The following is a 20,547-nucleotide window of genomic DNA, read 5'->3' on the forward strand; positions in this document are numbered from 1 at the left end:
TCAAATTATCAAAGACGGACAAAATGATTCTTGACTACAAATAAAACGCTGGCAGCCTGCACTGAGGGGAACTTATCTGCTTGATTTTTCTGAAATTTTTGTTCGTTGCTTGGATTGACCGATGCGCGGAACACCAGCGCGTTTCTCGGTCCTACCTGTCTGCGCCCGTTAATACGACCCGCGTGTTGGTGTCACGGCCGACGGCGGTGTTCGCGAGGACGGCACGACAGGCGAGCCTCGACAGAGCTGCGGTCGCTCCAGCTGCCCGGGGCGTCACGAGGTCAGCAGTACACCCACCCCGACCAACGGAGGCTGGGCGGGACCCCGACTGCCTGAGCTTTACAGCTCCTGTGATCCCATGATCGGCGGTGGTGAACGCTGTATCGGGATCCTATGGACAGCAAGCAGACCTCGAAAGAAAAACATGAGGACGAACCTGTGCAGCCGCGACCGCTGCGTAACGCCTTTCATCCTTTTGAGCACGTTCCACTAACGTGACACATGAACTGGCACTTGGCACGCGACGGAGGTGTGTCGCGGCGGGCTCGTCTCACCTCTGGCCGGTCGGTGTCGGCCTCGGCCTGCGACGGAGGTGTGTCGCGGCGGCTCGTCTCGCCTCTGGCCGGCCGGTGTCGGTGCGCCTCTGCGCCGCTGGTGCCGGCCGTGCAGCGCCACTGGGTCGGGCGGGTCGCGCCGGCCGACTGCTGCGACCTCGGCCGGTCGTCGGCCACCGGCGCGCGCTCGATCCACCGACGGCGGCAAAAAATCGTCCGCCGCGCCGCCGCACTGCCTCCCCCTTTGTGTCGGCGCCCCCCTCCCCACCCCCTTATTTCCGGCCGAGCTTCGTCTCCCTGAATATGTGTTTGCGGGAGGGGGAGGAGGCGTGGTCTTAGCCAGCTTCGTCTCCCTGAATATGTGTCCGCGGGAGGGGGAGGAGGCGTGGTCTTAGCCAGCTTCGTCTCCCTGAATATGTGTCCGCGGGAGGGGGAGGAGGCGTGGTCTTAGCCAGCGCGAAGGTCGGTTAAAAGGGGCAATCAGGGCATATCGTTTTCTGCTTACAATTGTTTGGTCCTCTCCAATTAAATTTCCATCATTCATCCTCATTCTCTCCCTTTCTCCCTCTCTCTAACTCTCCTCTCGCACTTCTCCCTTTCTCTATCTCTCCCGATATCTTGCCCTGCATTTAGCTATACATTCCCACGATGCATATCTCGCCAGCCCTTGATTTTCCACCATTCCCTCTGATGCGTGTGCAATCTATATGTAGCCTCAGTCGCAATTCCCTGTCACTTGAAGCGCTGTGCATCTTCACCTAACGGGAGGGATAGAAATATGTGGAAAGGAGGCAGCTGGCTTGGCTGCAGCCTGTTTGCAGCATTGAATGAGGAGCCGAGCTCACCAGCAACGTGTGGCAACGAACGGCGGCCATGCGCAAACTCCGATTCAACGTGTGGACTACACTTGAAGTGCGCACTTGCATAGGCTGAATAGCATCTGCATATTTATTTGTACTATTTATAATTACCTGTATTACTGCTGATAATAGTAGTACCGATGTGAAGCGTGATTGGCCCCGGCAGCCCGCTCCTCTCCGCGCCGTACCAGTACGTGCGGGAAGTTCCAGTGTGACTGGGGATGTCGGCGAGGAGGGAGGGTGCCCTGACTGTGCTCACGTCCTGCTCGGCTCGGCCAGCGCTCAGTCCTGTTTATCTGGAGCACCGCGGCGGCCGGGAGAGGAAAGCCCTGTCCCTCGGCCGGCGAGGCAGGGGCTGGACATCCACCAGCTGCAGCGGCGAACACCGAGGAGGGTGATCCCCACTCAATCCGCCCGTAACAACAAGCACAGTGCCAACCAGCAGCCAGAGCCAGGGCGAACCTACATTACCGATTTGACACACTAACCACTCGGCCATCATTGATCCCCGTGCAGATAACCTCGGGTGGATATCACATTCGCCGTGGTCTCCAAATCCATGCCTCAGATCGGGATCCGAGGGCAATGCAGACGGCGCGGGAATAGCAAATAATGCACATAGCACGCCCTAGCCCTGCCTTCGCACGCATTCATTCTGTGCTGATGCCAATTGCACCCGCATCAGTGCCAAATTCACGCGGCAGGCCCACTAGGTCAGCGGCGGCGGCTGTTTGGCTGTTGTTTGCGGCGCTCGTCGCCCCGTGTCCGTCTGCAGCCGGTGTGCGCGGCTGCGCCACATCTTGTCGCCCCTGCCGCACCTGTCAGCTGAGCGCGACCCTTGACAAGGTCGCACCGTCACCCGCCTGCTGCACGCGGCTGCCCGTCAGCTTTGGCTCGCCAGTGTTTGCACAGATTCGGCGCGTCGTGGTGAGGACGGCCACGGTCGCCGTCCCACTTTCCCTGTGTTAAGGTCGTACCAGGCGATGAGCTGAATTACAATGCCGCTCCAGTTGCTGTACACGCCATTGATAGCCTGATAGCGCGGGGCAGAGGTGTCGCAACACTACGCGAAAAAGCGTGGATCGCTATGACACGGCTGTCAACAGCCAGGTGTGAAGCCTTCAATTAGCGTTTGAAAATCTTTTTTTGGGACGTCGGCTCATACGGTTTTGTGCAACGTATTGAGTTGCTGCTTTTACCATAAGGCGGCCTGCAATTCATTAGGTTTTGTGATTCAAGTGTGATGTTTCGGACGCATAGCAGACCATCGCCGTGCATCATGCGGATGAATTGTAACAGGCTTTAAAGCTTCTGTGCCGAAAGCGTGCGACGATACGAGATACGGTATCACCTTTTGTTAGCAGCCTAGCATTATCATGTCGTCATTTTGTTTAAGCGACGACAACCAGTAGCCTAACGACTTGGTCATCCAGTTTTGCCGCATGCTCAGCTGTCGAATCACGTGATTAAATGACGTCAGCCATGAAAAGCTGAAATGGTCAAATGAGCTATTTCGCGTAAGCCATCATGCATCGTTTTGTTACGCCTTGCCCTTACAATTGTACCATTGTGCTGATCGCATATATGTGCACTGAGCAGCTACAGTTCGTTATCATGCGTCTCTTGGTCAACCGACAGCGCTCCCTGCGCCCGCAGATCTTCTACTGGAGATACACCTGTTCCGCCCCTCATTGGTCTGGTTCTGGGGTCGGGGAGACCGTCCATTGCAGGCACAATGTAATTTATTTACACGTTTTGCGTACACTTTGCAAGAACTAGCCAATCGACAAAACATCGCCCGCCAAACAGACTGTAAGTTAGCAAAGCTCGCCCACTCAGGATTCACCACATGAGTGAATCCTTTGAAATTCTCTGAACTTCTCTGAAAACTCACATGAGTAGGAAGACCAGGGGAGGGGACGGTCAGACCAGGGATCACAGGCCGTTTTCCTTAGTACATCGTCTTGCTGCAATGGTTTTGGCGAGTCACGTCCGAAGGATCCTGGCCATGACCGGACCGACGTTCACCGGATCACAGGTAACGTATGGTGTCGTCAGCCAATCAGATGAGCGCGAGCTTTCAAGACATGGGATCGAACACAATCCAGTGAAGTGGGCGCCTCGGAGGAGCTACACGTCTGCGGGAGTCGTCACGTGACCAAACACATCCAGTGAAGTGGGCGCCTCGGAGGGGCTACACGTCTGCGGGAGTCGTCACGTGACCACACAACTCCAGTGAAGTAGGCGCCTCGGAGGGACCCTACACCGTCCTGCGGGATTCCGTCACGGGACCAAACACATCCAGTGAAGTGGGCGCCTCGGAGGGCTACACGTCTGCGGGAGTCGTCAAGTGACCAAACACGTTAGTGAATTGGGCGCCGCTGGAGGAGCTACACGTCTACGGGAGTCGTCATATAGTCAAAGGCTCTTGACTAGCATGTCCCTACTGGATGACTCCGTATCAGAGTATCAGGGTACAGAGTATCGGAAGCGTTGGCCATCCCCATACTCTGGCCGGTTTTTACATGGAGCTTCGGGTAGCACGGGCAGCTTCGGGCACCACGGTTACTCGGTCTAGTCACACGGTTACTTCGGTCTAGTTGCCCTTTCTAGGTCCTGTTCTTGTTGTATCCTCAATCGTGGTTTGATAGTATAGTATGACAGTTGCTGTAGCGAGCACCCACCTGACAGTCAACAACTTTAATAAGAAATGGCGTAATGCTGCCATGCTTTTTAGTGACAGAATGCCCGTTAAAAAGCTTTCCCACAAGGTTTTGCGGATCCTTATCCGTCAGTTTGTTTCGTTAATGGACATTAAAATCCTGCCTGAAGCACAGGCTTCGATTTTCACGATGAAAGGTCGAGAGGATCATTAAATGTTTGAGAGCGCCCTTTCCATGCATCGCCATATACATCAAACTGCAACATGAAATTACTGGGGCCGAGCCGCCCAAAGTATGCAAAATGAGCACCATCGTACTTTCTATCTGGCCACGAGCTCACTGACAATGGTGGAGTTTTGTTCAGTTACGATCAGCTCAGTTCAGCGCTTCAGATTAGTTCGATTATGTGGGCCATTGACGTCATTCAAAGCGAGCATTCTGGCAGGACGTAATTGGGCAGCAACTCCCTCATTTCGGGAGGGGCACGTACTGTACAACTTTCACCCAGCTGCAACTCCGGTTCGATGGTTGGTCGCCACACCTTCACCTGCTGAACAGTTTTGAAGCGTGCCTGCAGTGCTCGTGCTTAGGTGCTCTGCCCACCGCCAGCGCACCCGCTATATATGGAAAAACGCGGGCCGGGGGGACGGACCCGGACGCCCCTGTGCGTGCGGACAGCCGGAGTGGGCGGATACCGTTTCCGCTGCTGTGCGCGGGCGGCGCTCGTCTGGGCGCGGCATTGATCGCAGCTAGCGAGGCGCGCGGCCGGCAGCAGCCATGTTTTTTTCCAAGCTCCGTCGCCACTATCGACCAACGACCTTGACTGACATTGGATGGCGGCGAGCGGAGGCCGATGACGCGTCTCGACGTTACACTTACTGCTGTTCTAGCCGGCTTGCTTAATTGCAGCAGAGGACTGGCGCGACCGTGCGTATTGTTCCCGTCTCGGCCACCCACCTGTGCTTCCCTGGAGAGAAGGAGAGGCGGTCAGCACACAAATAGCAGACCAGCGGTCGGGGGCGCGTCGCGGCACGTGTGCCCACGCGCGCTGTCGGGGCCGTTTCCGGAAATACCTCGAACACTATTCGGCTGGTGCTGTGACTGTTCTGATGTCCCAAGCATAATCCACAGAATGCTGCAAGTGTCTTTGGAGGATGCAGAAATGGTTGAAGTTGCTCACTGTCATATACACCCTTCACACACACACACACACACACACACACACACACACACACACACCACACACACACACACACACACACACACACACACACACCACACACACACACACACACACACACACAACACACACACACACACACACACACACACACACACACACACACACCACACACACACACACACACACACACACACACACACACACACACACACACACACACACACACACACACACACACACACACACACACACACACACACACACACACACCACACACACACACACACACACACACACACACACACACACACACACACACACACACACACACACACACACACACACACACACACACCACACACACACACACACACACACACACACACACACACACACACACACACACACACACACACACACACACACACACACACACACACACACACACACACACACACACACACACACACACACACACACACACAACACACACACACACACATATATATATATATATATATATATATATATATATCCATATATGTATATATGCATAATGTACTGCCTGGAAGCCTTCCATGGCTTTTTCTCAAAGAGCAACGATTAAGTATTAAGTGACCAAATCCCTGAGCATAATCGTGGTGCTGTAAACAATGATGTTAGCGGTATATATGCATATATACATATATGCATATATACATATATGCATATATACATTATGCACAGTTCAGGCAGCTTTGCACACATATGCACAGTTCAGGCAGTTTTAACCACAGCAGGGCATACGTATGCCAAAGTTCAGGCAGTTTTAACCACAGCAGGGCATACGTATGCCAAAGTTCAGGCAGTTTTAACCACAGCAGGGCATACGTGTGCCAAAGTTCAGGCAGTTTTAACCACAGCAGGGCATACGTATGCCAAAGTTCAGGCAGTTTTAACCACAGCAGGGCATACGTATGCCAAAGCACGCCCATGATGTGGCATACGCCAGTAAGTTAACATTAACGTTATTACGTCAAGGGCCACCGGATAGCTGTAAGAACAAGGGTTAGCTCTATACTAATACATTGCACCTCATTTGCTAAAAGGATTTGGGGTGCCTGTAAGTTCCTTTCTGGTCGACCATGGTAGTCATACTCCAAGAAGTTCATGAACTGGATACGTAAGGTTGCGTTAAAGATGTATTCGCGTCAACATTACAAAAAAAGCGTTTCAGGTAATATTACTCCGCTGCGTTTACGACTTAGTTAGCTGTGGTCGGTGGCACCCACACCGGCCCGGCGGAAACAACGCTTTCGAGACGCATCGACACGGCGACACTGGTGACACTGGTGACACAGTGACAGGCGGTGACATACTTCAGCCGCCTGATGTTCATTTCGAACCTCTCCACACAAGCGGCTTCAGGTGCAGGTCACTTCGAACCTCATGCTTGCTACTGCGCCGTGTAATCGGACAGGACGATCGCGGATCGCATGGATCACGCAGACGTCCGTGGGATCACTTTTCTCTTAATGCTTACAAAACAACATCAACGAAATCAGGAGCACAGATCGCACACCCCTGTGACCTCTCCTGTGCACACCGTTGCACGCTGGCAACGACTGCTAGCTGTGTCACGACCTAGATCTCGACTCCCTGCAGCCCGCCTCGTGCCGCCAGCCGGCGAGGTGGCAAGGCGGTGCGGGACGGGTGGGGAGCCCCCGTCCTGTCCAGCCGACGTCCGCGACCTGCCCGACCTTCTCCGTCCATGTTGTCAGTGTGTTGTTCTCCGCTTCTCTTGCGGCACTTCGGTAACCCTGAACGTTCTGTGTGTGTGTGTGTGTGTGTGTGTGTGTGTGTGTGTGTGTGTGTGTGTGTGTGTGTGTGTGTGTGTGTGTGTGTGTGTGTGTGTGTGTGTGTGTGTGTTCATGCACCTGTTCTTAAACAGTTGTATTCGGTACCAGCATTTTCTTTCGTACAGCAAGACAACGAAAATCCTCTGAGTCTTCCAACAGGCGGCCGACGCATTAGCTTCTAGCGTACCACCGGCGGGAGAAAACTGGGTAAAATAGTTCTGTTATTCACGCATGCATTATGCATGTAATGCGTGCTTCACTCCAGACATGAGGCTGTTGGACTAGAGAATGACTCGAGATCGCAGCTTCATGCGGCAGCAGCTCGGGCGGCGACTTCAGCACGGCTAGCACAGGCAGAGGCCCACTGTTATCACCTGTAGAGCTGAACCAATCAATCAATCAATCAGAGTCGTCGTGGGAAATGGCGCCCCAATCAAGAAGAAAAGGTAGGGTCTATCAGCGCTAAAGAAATTAGTGAAAGCAGCACCAGCCGCGGGAGCAGCGGTCTGGATTTCTTAATGCAGGATTCTTATTCTACCGCACGCTGATGTAGCAATGTGCGCAAAGTTTACCGCTTTTTGAAGTCCAAGCTTAGCATAAGGGTGGCATGGCAAAACAAGAACACATTGAATTGAAGTTGTTAATTCGGCATGTTCTGAAGCTGAGTGTCCATCTGGCAGTCGAGAATGTGTTTGCAGTAAACCTAGTGTAATTTTTTTGACGGGTGCTGTTGTATATTGGTTTTATGTGCTACATCGTTGAGGGAAGGTAAACAAGTAGCTTACGTAGGCAGTCAAAGTAGCTTATTGAACGACATTTCATGAGCACAGACTTGCTGCCAAAACAGCCCAGCTGTAGCCCCCGTAGGCGACATATTCATTTTGATCCATGATCACTACCAAATCTCTTGTGATGAGATCTCTCTTTCCCCCTCTCGATTCAAATTTTGCCGAAAACCAAGGGTTATTCTGACAGGAAAATTTGTGAATCACTTTACACTTGTCAAATGAAGTCATCGTTCGCTGGAAAAATTGTGTCGTGGCGTGTCTTGTAAGCTGTACATTCCGAGCGTTGCCAAATCCCTCATCCCTTGTATGAGTGTGTCTATACTGTGGGCTCTTGTACATAACTCGTCGCCTTTGAATATTGAGGCATTCATGTAATCGTTCATTCTGGTCATTTCTATTTGTTTTTTTTTCTGCGATCATGGGCCGTGTCATAAAATTTACGCACAATGATTGACTTTATGATTAGCTCTAAGGATGCTTGAAAACATCACTTTGTATACCATGATATTTGCAAGCCGCATTCAACGCGAACACATAAAAGCACACGCACACACACAAAAGCACATGCACACACACAAAAGCACATGCACACACACAAAAGCACATGCACACACACAAAAGCACATGCACACACACACACACACACACACACACACACACACACACACACACACACACACACACACACACACACACACACACACGCACACGCACACGCACAGCTCGCGTAAGCAAAACAATCAGGCTTACGCCTAAGGTAAGACACGTGCAAGAGAATGGGCCTCATGTTCCAACCACCGCTCAGCTCGGACCTCACGCGATTGGACTCCCACCTCTTCGGTTTTCGGAAATAAATCCCGTGTGATCACCATTTCCAAATTGGCGCGAACGTAATACGTGTCGTAATAGACACGGCAAGGGAGACCAAAGCTGCCGGCTTTTTTCCGGACGGTATTCTGGTGCTGGTCTGGGTGCCGGAAAAACTGTGTCCAGGATGGAAATTGAGTGGAAAAGGTGCCCGTGGCTAGAACAAGTCGAAAGTAAATGTGTGGAACTTTGGATACGTTAGCTTTACAAAGGACAAACTTTTTACACAGTGAACCTTACTAACTGAACAGCACACGTATGTTGAAGGTTGGTTGTTATGAGGATAAAAAATCCCATCTCATGATGAAACGATTTCCCAAACGTGATGTTACCAAGGATGCTCATAGCTCAGACATGTGAGTGAGACTGGTAAATGTGCACATGTAAGGTGCTCACTGTCTGCAGCATTGACCTTTCTGAAGCACACATCACTCATGCCGAGTGTGCGCATGCACACGCACGCATGCATATGATTAAGGGGCTGTGTTTTTTGCTTGCTAATGTTCAACTGCCTTACTTGTTTGTTGGCAATGGGAAAATGAGCTATGCAAACAATGCATAACGATAAACAAAGTCCACTTCCCCGAAGTCGACCACGAAGTTGAGCATTTTTGGTCTGTGTCAGGCACGGATTCATTGCATTGCAGCCACAGCCCGATACTGAGCTGACTCCGGCCTGTAAAGCCTGCTGGAGTCAGGTTCAGAATCAACTTGGCCTATTGTGAGTCAGATCCAAATGGACTTTGGTCAAACGAGTCAAGCAAAAGCCAAGTGCACAAGATGGCGGCCACCCACCTACTCATTGTGCGGGGGGGGGGGGGTGGATGTCTGAGAAGCAACAGAGCTGAGAAATGGTCAGATTAAGCTGTATTGTAGCAGCTTGCAATGGGGCTCTGCGGAAAAAAAACCTGCAGAGCAAAGCGCTCGCCATGACAACCCGCGTGACTGGTCCAAGCCATCTGCGGCGGTTAGAAACTCATATGAAGCCTAGCATTTTCAGCTGCTTATCAAATGCATCCGATTCCAGATATCAACCGTTACTCCCATAGAAGGCCCTGTTAGGTAGCATTTACAAAACGAGCATTTCCCCACCTAAACGCAACATTCCGTAAAGCTACTAGTAGCCCGTTAGATGGCAGAATATTGATCCGGCCAAAGTAAAGATGGCGCTACATTCGTTAACAGCTAAGAGTGACAGCGCCTAAACGCATCATTGGAGGACACCGTCCCTCCCATCAGGCAGCTAAGAAGATTAGCGCCACACATTCTCCAAAGAAACCAGCCCCGACTTGTCGCAGTGCAGCTTCTAAAGGACCACGAACACGCGTCGCATTCAGCGCACACATATATCCTTAAAAATATCGCACGCCATGCGCTGACCTACCAGCCACCTGACGTCGAATCACCACAGTGGGACAGCCAGCGATCACGTGGTCTATACATCATGCCGCGATCACGTGACCAGATCAGAGTGGCGTTCACGTCCAGCTCGCGGACATGATTGGGGCCTGGGTTGGACGTCTGGAGGAGCCAGCCCGTTAGTGTCTGACCTCTGATCGGGCCCAATCGCGGACCAAGCCTCTAATCGGGCCCAGTCGCGGACCAAGCCTCTAATCGGGCCCAGTCGCGGATCAAACCTCTGATCGGGCCCAGTCGCGGACCAAGCCTCTAATCGGGCCCAGTCGCGGACCAAGCCTCTAATCGGGCCCAGTCGCGGACCAAGCCTCTAATCGGGCCCAATCGCGGACCAAGCCTCTAATCGGGCCCAGTCGCGGACCAAACCTCTGATCGGGCCCAATCGCGGACCAAGCCTCTAATCGGGCCCAGTCGCGGACCAAGCCTCTAATCGGGCCCAATCGCGGACCAAGCCTCTAATCGGGCCCAGTCGCGGACCAAGCCTCTAATCGGGCACAGTCGCGGACCAAACCTCTGATCGGGCCCAATCGCGGACCAAGCCTCTAATCGGGCCCAGTCGCGGACCGAGCCTCTAATCGGGCACAGTCGCGGACCAAGCCTCTGATCGGGCCCAGTCGCGTACCAAACCTCTGATCGGGCCCAGTTGCGGACCAAACCTCTGATCGGGCCCAGTCGCGGATCAAGCCACTGATCGGGCTCAGTCGTGAACCAGACCTCCAATCGGCCCTAGTCGCGGACTAAACCTCTGATCGGGTCCAGTTGTGGACCAAACCTCTGATTGGGCCCATCCTTAGGCCCAGCCTCCTGGCGGCCATAGCCGCCATAATACGGCTCATTGTCAGCGCTGGGAGGCCGACAGCACCCCTCTCGCTCAGGCGAAATGTCTGCTCCTTGATCTGATCTTTTACCAGATCATTTCATGGCAGCCAACATTCAGCATGTGACACAGATTTTTTCGGCGCCTCCAAACATCAAACACGGACGAAAGACGGCGTGTGGTCACAACAACCATCGCACTCATCAGCAGTTTTCGCAGTTCTCGCAAATCATCAGCGCAGTCCGGTGTAAATGCGCATACAGCAACAGCACCGCCTTCCACGACGCTGTTTAATCTTGTGTACTCTGCACAAAAGGCACATGCACCTCACGCACACGCAGCCGTCGCCACGCCGACCTCGGGTCCTGCGAGCCGAACCCGCTGCACCTGCCTCCCCCGCGAACCTCAGCACTGGAATCGTCATCCCGCGAAGAGTGATGCCGCGGACCGCTTGTGCGTGGGTGAGTCCATCATGATGTCTCTGCAAGGGGAGAAAAGGTTCTCATTGAAGTACAGGGATGTTTGGATCATTATGGACGGTTAAGAGCACATCAAGCTTGCGTGGATCGCCTGTACCGTAAATACCATGGAAGCCTTCTTTGCTACGGGAAGACCAGCTTCAGAAAAGTGGGCAAGACAGTTTTCACAGTAAAAACAAGCACACAAACTTTTGAATCGCTAAATGAATCTGAATTTATTCGCTTTCGTGTTGGAAATGTCCGATTCGCGAGATATCCCATACAACCAAAACATATGGGTATTTCACATAGCGGGCTTGCCAGCCATGTAATTGTTAGGGACTACTAGGGTAATTGTCGGGCTGGGAAGTTGAAGCTGTAATGACTTATCAAGACTCACGATAGCTAATTAGTTTGAATTACATGGTAATTTGAAAGGCAGGAAGTTTGTTCGGGTACGCTTGACTTGACAATAATTCCAGCATACCTCACGTATATTATCACTTATGCATTAAGACTAAATCTTTAAACTGGTATCAAAAACAATGCTGTGCTTGGTGCTTCATATGTATACACGTTAATAGCTTGGAGTCGTTCTATCGATCACCATGCATTGACAATATATAACACCCGTTGCACTAATTCATGTATGCACTGCTGACTATATCTTACTTTACATGTAGTGAATAAACAGATTGCATGTGCTCACAGCCTACTTTTCAATAAATAAGCTTTATTCGGATTAGGTATCAGATTCGACAATTGTATCTGCGCTCCAGCCATATTCGGATTCCGTTTGCATTGTAACAGTCCGTTTGAATAATATCCAGATCTGGCTTTATTTGTTTTGGTTTGGCTTTGGGATGGATTCCACCACATCAAGCGCGGGTGCGCTCTGGTAAGCTGCAGATTTGGTTTTGTTTTCCTGTGGTCAATGTCTGACTACTGCACCGGCTCCAGCTACATTTTGTGGAGATCAGAGCCTTCTATGTCCAGTTTGGCCGGCAGGTGGCAACACGTACACTAACACAGCTCACCCTAAACAATGTCAGGCTGCCATCATTTCAGTATCCATTGGTGAATAAAATATTGGATATGAATGAGCATTGCCTGAGACTTGACGGACACTTCAGAAAGGTTTCATGCAAAACGACCAGTACCGCTAGAGCGCGTTCTTATGGCCTGTGCGCAACCCACTCGAGCGCCGACCAGTACCGCTAGAGCGCGTTCTTATGGCCTGTGTTTAAGCCACTCGGGCGCCGAAATCAGCAAGTTGTGCTGACGAAACACACGCATGCGAGCCAGCCGCGGATCAAAGCCCGCCAGTCATTGATGACGGACGTCGCCTGCCGGGTAGCCGACAGACCGGGCCCCATGCTCTAACCGTCCCAGTGGACCGACGCGGCGTGACTATGCTGTTCAGATCTCGGGCAGAATGCACCTGAACACCGCCTGTTGGTCGCTACATGAGCCCTCGACAGGAGCGGACGGAAGACGAGCCAAGAATCCGCATGACCTTTGTCGTTCGCCCTGTTTTCCACGGTTACGTTTGGTCGCGGTCAATGGTCGTTTGTTTGCCTGACTTGACACGACCAAGGCCTGAACAGCAGGCCATAGCAACGGTGATGAGATATCGTTTGCTGTTTTTTCCATCTTTGATCTGTGAATGACCATATCGTGCAGCTGCTTTAGAGGTAGATGCTGCTGCCGGCCTGGCGAGCGCTAACAACGACAACGTTTGATTAAGCTGATTTTTCTCCGCTAGTGCGAAAACGTTGTTACTAACTTGGAAGAAGTCCTGGCTAACCGCGACATTTAGTTCCGAGCAAAAATACTCAAAAAAAACGTCGCCAAAAGAAAACTGGTGTTCTTAGAAAGCCCACAAAACTTGCACACCACCCGGAGAAAAATTTGACAACCATGGCCCATTACCCATTTCGGAATACAAATATGGGGACCGACTTTGACCGCCCACTTATATGGAACTTGCACGTTTAGTTGGTAACACTTTGAGTGACCTCGGATACCTGTACCTCTGCTTACTCCTCACCTGAAGCGACATCTCTCTGGTGGGAGTCTGTGCCTCTGCTCACTCCTCACCCAAGGCGACACCTCTCCGGTGTGAGACTGACCCTCTGCTTACTCCTCACCTGAGGCGACACCTCTCCAGCGTGTGTGTGTGTGTGGGGGGGGGGGGGGGGGGGGGGGGTACCTAGCGGTGGGCGACGTCCGCGGCTGCCTAGCCGCCGCTGAATGATGTGCGCCGCCGGCTGCCGCTGTCATCCCTTCTCACAAGAACGAATTTATAATGAGGAGCCCATTGGTCAGCATGCGAGTCAGGTGATGTTGTCAACGTCGCAGTCGAAGCCGCCCTGGAACGTGTCCAGGTCGAGGTCGACCGGCATGTGGTTCTGCTGCAGCGCGCCCATCAGGTTGGACATGAGCTGGGAGGGCGTCTGCGGGTCCTCGGGCCGTGGCGCCGACACGGTCATCAGCGAGCCCGCGAACGGTTGGCCGGCTGGCGGCGGCGGAGCGGCAAAGGCCCTGTTACCGAAGCCGCTGGTGGTGTAGCTGCCGCCCGACGAGACCGGCGACGCCGAGCTGAACCTGATGGACGGCGAGGCCGTGTAGGAGGAGGAGACTGGCGAGCTGTAGCTGAGCGAGGCGCCGTAGGCGCTGCTGGCCGGCAGGCCGTGGTACAGGCCCTCCGCCTGCGCGTAGTGATCCGCCGTCAGGCTGGGTGACATGGAGCTGACGCTGGCCGCTAGTGACACGGACTGGAGGCCGTTGTAGTGGTCGCCGTCGGGGCCGGGCCGGCCGCTGGGCCCGGGCAGCAGGCCGGCGGGTTGGCCGTTGGGCGAGAGCGGCCCGCCGCCGGCGTACAGGCCGTAGCCGTTAATGCCGCGGTACGCCAGCGGCACGCCCGGCTCAAACTTGAAGCCGCCGTCGACCGAGTCGGCCAGCTGCTCCTGCTGGTAAGAGTCGAGCCGGTGCCGGTACCGCCAGGCGGCCAGCGGCGAGAGCCGGCCGCACGACGAGGCCGCCGAGTTGGCCCGGTGCCGGTAGTCGCCTCCAAGGAAGCCCGCCTGCGTCGGATGCAGCAGACTCTCGGCGAACCGGCCGTCCAGGCCGTCGCCCAGCGACGACGACGGGCTCGGCGTGTGGTCCAGGCCGCCGCGGATGGGCTCCACCTTCTCCTTGGCGCGGCCGCGCTTCTTCTCGTACTTGGACGTCTCGAGCGTGGCGCGCCGGCGAGTGCATTTGCCCGTCTTGGCGTCCGGGCTGATCATCCACCAGGAGGACTTGCCGGTGCCCTCGTTCTGCACCTTGATGAAGCGGCACCGGCCGAGCTGGTGCTGTCCCCTTTGTCTTTGAACCAGGGGATGTTGGTCACCATCCAGTCGTACACTTGTGCCAGCGTTGAGCCGCTTCTCCGGCGACGAGAGGATCGCCTGCGTGATCAGGCCCGCGTAGCGGTGCGGGCCCCACACGCTGCGCCGGTTCGAGTTTTTCGGCTTGGGCAGCACGGCCGTGGAGTCAGAGGCGGCCGCCGGCTTGGCCAGGTCTCCGCCCAGCGGCGTGGTGCCCGGCTCCGTCTTGCAGAGCAGCAGGCCGCCGCCGTTGCCCGTTACGGTGCCAGTTGTGTCCCAGCGAGGGTATCAGAGTCGGTGGCGGCGGTGGCGGCGGAGGTGGCGCGTTCTGGTGGAAGTTCTACTGCTGTATGTCCCAAGGCGACGCCTCGGGCAGGTTGTCCAGCGGGTGTTGGCTCTGTGCATAGTCCTCGGGCCGCGGCAGGGGCCCGGTGTTGGCACGCAGCCGCTGCTGCTGGCCCTAAGTTCGGATCGAAGTTCCCCTCGCCCGAGATATCCGACATCTCGTGGTACTCCACGCTGCCGGCCGGCCCGGCGGCGTGCACTCGTGCAACAGCGGTGTGGCGCAGGCCGTCCTTCACTGGTCCGCGTCGAGCCGTGCCTCCCCACCGGCAAGTGAGCAGCCCGGCGTGGGTGCGACAGGGACGGGGAGCCAGACGACCGTAGTCCTGCTTTTACGCAGATAGACGTTTGTGGGTAGCGCGGCTCGAGACACTGTTTCACTTTTTTCGGAGACGGCTGACACGTTTGATTGTTTCCCATTTGACCCCAGGTGTGACGGCCTAAAGAGGCATTGGTCACGATGTGACCCAGAACCCGTGGGAACCGCCCGAGATGCTTGATTGGGCATGGCGGTAACAGAGTCTATTCGTGGTGTCTCCACCTTGGGAGAGGACAGGAGTCAGTCTGCTCTCTTCCGTCGTGCTGTACGCCGGACCTTATGAGCGATTGGTGACGGGATGTTTGGGACGGATAGGGATCCCGCCATCGGCGGTCATAGGGAAGGTGACGAGTAATCATGTCGCCGGACAGGCCGGTCAGACCGAGTCTCCAGAGCGCGCAGGGCCGAGGAGACCGTAAGGCGTGGACGCAGGTCGCGCCGAGCGCTCGTCGTCTGACGAGGGGCTCCAGCGTCCCATAGAGCGCGCTGTCTACCCCCAGGCCTCTGAGGGACGCGCCGTGGGGCGGTGCCTTGCAAAGCCTGCTCCGGTGGGCGGGAGGCGAGGGCGCAGAAGTGCTGGAAGCGACGCCTCCATGCTGGACGAGGCGCTGTTTAAGACGCATGCGCGGCAGCGGGGAGCTGCGAGCGGTGTGTGTGGCCGTGCGAATGGTCGGCCGCCCATCGTGGACGGAACGCTAGGAGCGTTCCTTTAAACAGGGAGCCGTCACCCTGGAGGTCTGGCGAGGGAACGAGTCGCCATTGGGCTTCGGACACCCGGTGTCGGCCCAGCAGCTGCGTCCGTGCCAAGCTGGCAGCTAACGTGATACACTTTAAACAGGGCCTAAACGTGGCTTTATGGCAAGATCGAAATGTGATCAATGAATTTAACTGAACGAGGACCCACACCGACGAGCCAATTATAATGCCAAGGTGCAGGAAATAAGAGGGGGGGGGGGGGAGGACCCACCCGTGTGGAAGCCAAGGATGAATGGGATGATGTGGGTGCCAGCGAATGTAAATGCTTGGAGTGAGTGTGATGGGGCGCCGAGTGCACGGAGTCTGCGTGGATTAGTTAAGGCCGGGGGGGGGGGGGGGGGCTCCCAGGGCCATTACCCAGTGGGCTCTTGCCAATATAATTCGCCAGTGCGTGGGACCCTTCCAGTTAGGCGTACTAGTGTGCACGCGGTTCCGTTTTTGCCCCATTTAAATATTATCGCAAGCTAAAAGGTGGAGTTGGGGTACCGTGGTTAAGGGCGCACAGCCATGGGCGGGGAGACAGCCGTTCATGGTGCCTGACCGGACCCACCATCCCGCCAATGCCACAGTCATCCGCTTCATCTTAGCTCTGTGGCTCACATGAGTGTGCGCTGATGTTGGTTGTTCCGGAGCCACAACGTGCCGAGTCGCGCGCTAACATCATCTGGCTCGTATGCTGACCAATGGGCTCCTCATTATAAATTCGCTCTTGTGGGGACGCGCAACAGCGGCAGCCGGCGGCGCACAACATCCAGCGGCGGCCAGGCAGCCGCGCACGTCGCCCACCGTAGGACCCCCCCCCCCCCCCCCCCCCCACATGAGTCCGCCGCTCTACTTACTTCCCACCTGAAGCGGCAGATCTCCGGCGTGAGTCTGCACCTCTGCTTACTCGCCACCTGAGGTGACACCTCTCCGGCGCGAGTCTGCACCGGACTGGCGTATTACTGCCCTTTCAAGCTGGATTTTAAATGATCATGACTTGTATGAAGAACTAAGGGAGGGTGAATTCTCGCTGAAATGGCATTTCCCTTCTTTACATATTCAGACAAGAAGCTGCAATAAGCCAAACCGACCATGGGTTGTATTAAGAAACACCTTTCATAGGTTATATGACTATCTGTTTTGGTTTTCCCCGGCTATAAATCCAAAGATTCATGGAAACATCATACATGACGAGCCCTGTTTGCTGAACCTCCGGCGGGATGCCAGTCAGTGGACCTACCCGGCAGGCCGCGGCAAAGCTGACGGGATTTGTTTGCTGGACCCTGATGGGCTGATGCCAGTCTGTGGAATCCGACGCCGCGGTAAAGCTGACAAGATGTATGTTTCTGTTCGTCGCTCGGGTGGAATCGGCTGCGCTGCAGCGGGCCGCCGCTCGCGGCAGACCGCCCGGCCGCCGCTCGTCGGCAGACCGTCCGGCCGTCGGCGTCGTCGGCAGACCGTCCGGCCGCCGCTCTTCGCAGACCGTCCGGCCCGCCGCTCGTCGGCAGACCGTCCGGCCGCCGCTCGTCGGCAGGCCGTCCGACCGCCGCTCGTCGGCAGGCCGTCCGGCCGCCGCTCGTCGGCAGACCGTCCGGCCGCCGCTCGTCGGCAGACCGCCCGTGCCGCCGCTCGTCGGCAGACCGCCCGCCGCCCGCTCGTCGCAGGACCGTCCGGCCGCCGCTCATCGGCAGACCGTCCGGCCGCCGCTCGTCGGCAGGCCGTCCGGCCGCCGCTCGTCGGCAGAACCAGCCCGACCGCCCGCTCTTCGGCAGGCCATCGCGGCCGCCGCTCGTCGCCAGACCGTCCCGGCCGACGGCAAACGCCGCAGCAGCTAGCACCGCGAGGCCAGGCGGCGACATGTCGGCACACGTCAGGCCTCACATTGAAACACCCCCTTCTCCAAGGATGTGTCCGATGTCGGCGCGGCGACTGGCTAGTATTGTGGAAGTTAGACAGTTGACGGGCACAAACACGATTTGGTCGGCCGGGGACGGCTTCAGGCGCGGCGCAAAACAACCAGCAACAGTTCAGTCGAGCTCAATAGAGACACAACAGCCGGTCCTTCTGTACGTGCGCCGACGACCGCTGAAAACCTGAATGTGGCTTTTGAAAGGCTCCATTTGTCTCTCAGATATCAGAATGTGGCTCTGGAATTTACAGAATGGAACACGCAGTTGCAGTTTGTCAAACTGCACACTTCTTGCAACTCGGTATGCGGTAGTGTGGCTGCAGGGCACAAACAGCCATGGCTCAGTTTCAGAATAGCAGGAAAGGGTGGTGGTCCCCAAATTACCAAATGGGCGGATCCTTCCGCTTGGAAATGCTTCACCAAATGCTTAAATTCATCACGAGGTCACCGTCCAGCACTTGACAAGGCAGCACTCTTCGTTGGCGCACTATTGAGATGGCCTTAGAACAGGATCCCGACATCCCAGTTATCAAGTCAACGTTGGCTGGATATGGCCGGATTTTGGTCATTAGTTGGAATTTCAAGATCGAGCCCGTAGGAGCAAAGCTATTTCCCCATCGAGCAATGCTCACACGCCCGGTCCTGTATGGTTGCCAGGTAGTCTGGGCTGCTCTTTGCTGCTGCGTGACCCGGGTCCACGATGTTCTGCGACCTTTTAAGTCTCTGTGGCCATTTAAGATACCTTCGCGCCCGGTGTTATCATCCGCCTGTCCTTTCGGCTGTGGTGGTGTGATGCTGTGGTGCATAATGTTGAACTTACAAGATGCAAATGGGTTCCGGATCGACACAATATTTTAAGTGTACCGTCCTTCACCGACCCGTGGGTAGGAAACCATTGCCCAGAATGCCTGTCGAGACGTTTCATAGCCCGGTAGAGCCTCATAAAGTCTATCTGAGGAGCAGACTGAGGTAAAGTCATCTGATAATTTGTCCCAAGGGGATAAAGGCGGTGGAAACTCCGGAAAGTTTGAGGGTGATCCAGCGATGTTTTACCTCTATTTTTATGCGGACCACCGCCGGCGAGCGCTTATGATAAAGGCACGACTAAACTTGGGCTGAGTTTAGAAATGGCCGCACTATCACCGCTGAAACTGCAGCCTCTGGAGGACCTCCCATTCACTCCCCTCCCTTGGTTCGAACAACAGGTTCAGCGTTCAGGCGCAGGCGGTGAGCGCAATGTGGGTGGTTGGCGCCTGTGGCTTCCAAATCGGGGCACGAGGTCGAACCCGAGTTGCCCCATGGTCCTGGAACGCTGTCATGATCTCAGCAGTCACTCGTACGCCATAAAAGGGTCCATGAAGACGTGCGTCACGATTTCTTCTATTGAAAAGGCGTACAGGCAGCGAACCATGCTGCTGCCACTTTGGAAGCAACGCCAATCAAGCAGATTACTTTTGCGACGAAATGTGTACAATGTCGAAGTGATATTTTCACAAAACGGTATCACTTACATGATTCGAAATGGCAACCTCATCTATCGTGCTCTGTATCCTTGCGTCCCATAAAAGCTGCGTGCATTAAATGAAACTTAAAAAGCAAAAACAAAAGCAACAACGAACACTGCACATTGCTTACGACCTCAAGCCCAGCACATTGCATCCACGACTGTCAATTGCAGTCACATCCCAAAGCGCTGGGCATCAGGGCAATGTCAAGGACAGCATACTGAAATACGCATCAGCACTACAGCATAAGTAAGCTTAGAACCGAATAACCAGTGGCGTCACTTTATGCATTGCGTACGGGTCCCTAACCCCACCCCCAATACTGACTTGAGCTTGACTATAATGCTCCTCTGAGCCCTCCCCTCTACCCCGATTAATGGGAGCAAGAAGGAGAATGCCGGACCAATGCAATGCAGAGCATTCTCTTGAAATGCTGACACACTAGATGCCTACCGCTAATGCGACAAGTACACACACAGAGCACAGCACTGTTAGTGCTCTGTCAGTTTGGTACCGCGTGCATCTTGTAGGTGTCTTATCGTGCTTTTGTCATTCCAGCTCCTTTTTGCGTTGTGCCACCATGCAATTATTAACAATTTTTCACGCGATGATACCTGGAGGGGAGCAAAGAAGCACTGCGATATGCCACGGCTTTTCAGTAAAGGCCGCATTCACCTATTCGTGCAGCTCACCATTCGCTGACGGGGATTTCACGCATGGACGACTTCTTTGTTCTATTTTTACGCGAGCCTGGTTCATTTTTAAACAAGAATGCACGCAGGAGCTTCCAATCAAGGGGGTGGGCTTGGGGGGGGGGGGGGCACAACTCACAAATGGAAACCAAGCTAAGCGCGCTGCAGGCCTATTTTTTCTTTTAAGGATTATCCTTGATATCAAAAACGCGACAATAAATGCACGA

At 54.7% G+C, this 20,547-nt stretch overlaps 1 protein-coding gene across 1 annotated transcript; it reads right to left on the minus strand.

Moving 5' to 3' along the window:
- Positions 1-13,780: 13,780 nt before the first annotated feature.
- Positions 13,781-15,040, minus strand: LOC119106838 (forkhead box protein O-like; the record flags this gene model as incomplete). The annotated part of the gene is made up of 1 exon (XM_037230178.1): positions 13,781-15,040. A coding segment is annotated over one exon (1,260 nt), but the record flags the coding sequence as incomplete, so codon positions are not given.
- Between the last annotated feature and the right edge of the window lie 5,507 nt (positions 15,041-20,547).

This window comes from Pollicipes pollicipes, unplaced genomic scaffold, assembly GCF_011947565.3.
Source record: "Pollicipes pollicipes isolate AB1234 unplaced genomic scaffold, Ppol_2.1 Scaffold_6192;HRSCAF=7342_pilon_pilon_pilon, whole genome shotgun sequence".
NCBI classification, from domain to species: Eukaryota; Metazoa; Arthropoda; class Thecostraca; order Pollicipedomorpha; family Pollicipedidae; genus Pollicipes; species Pollicipes pollicipes.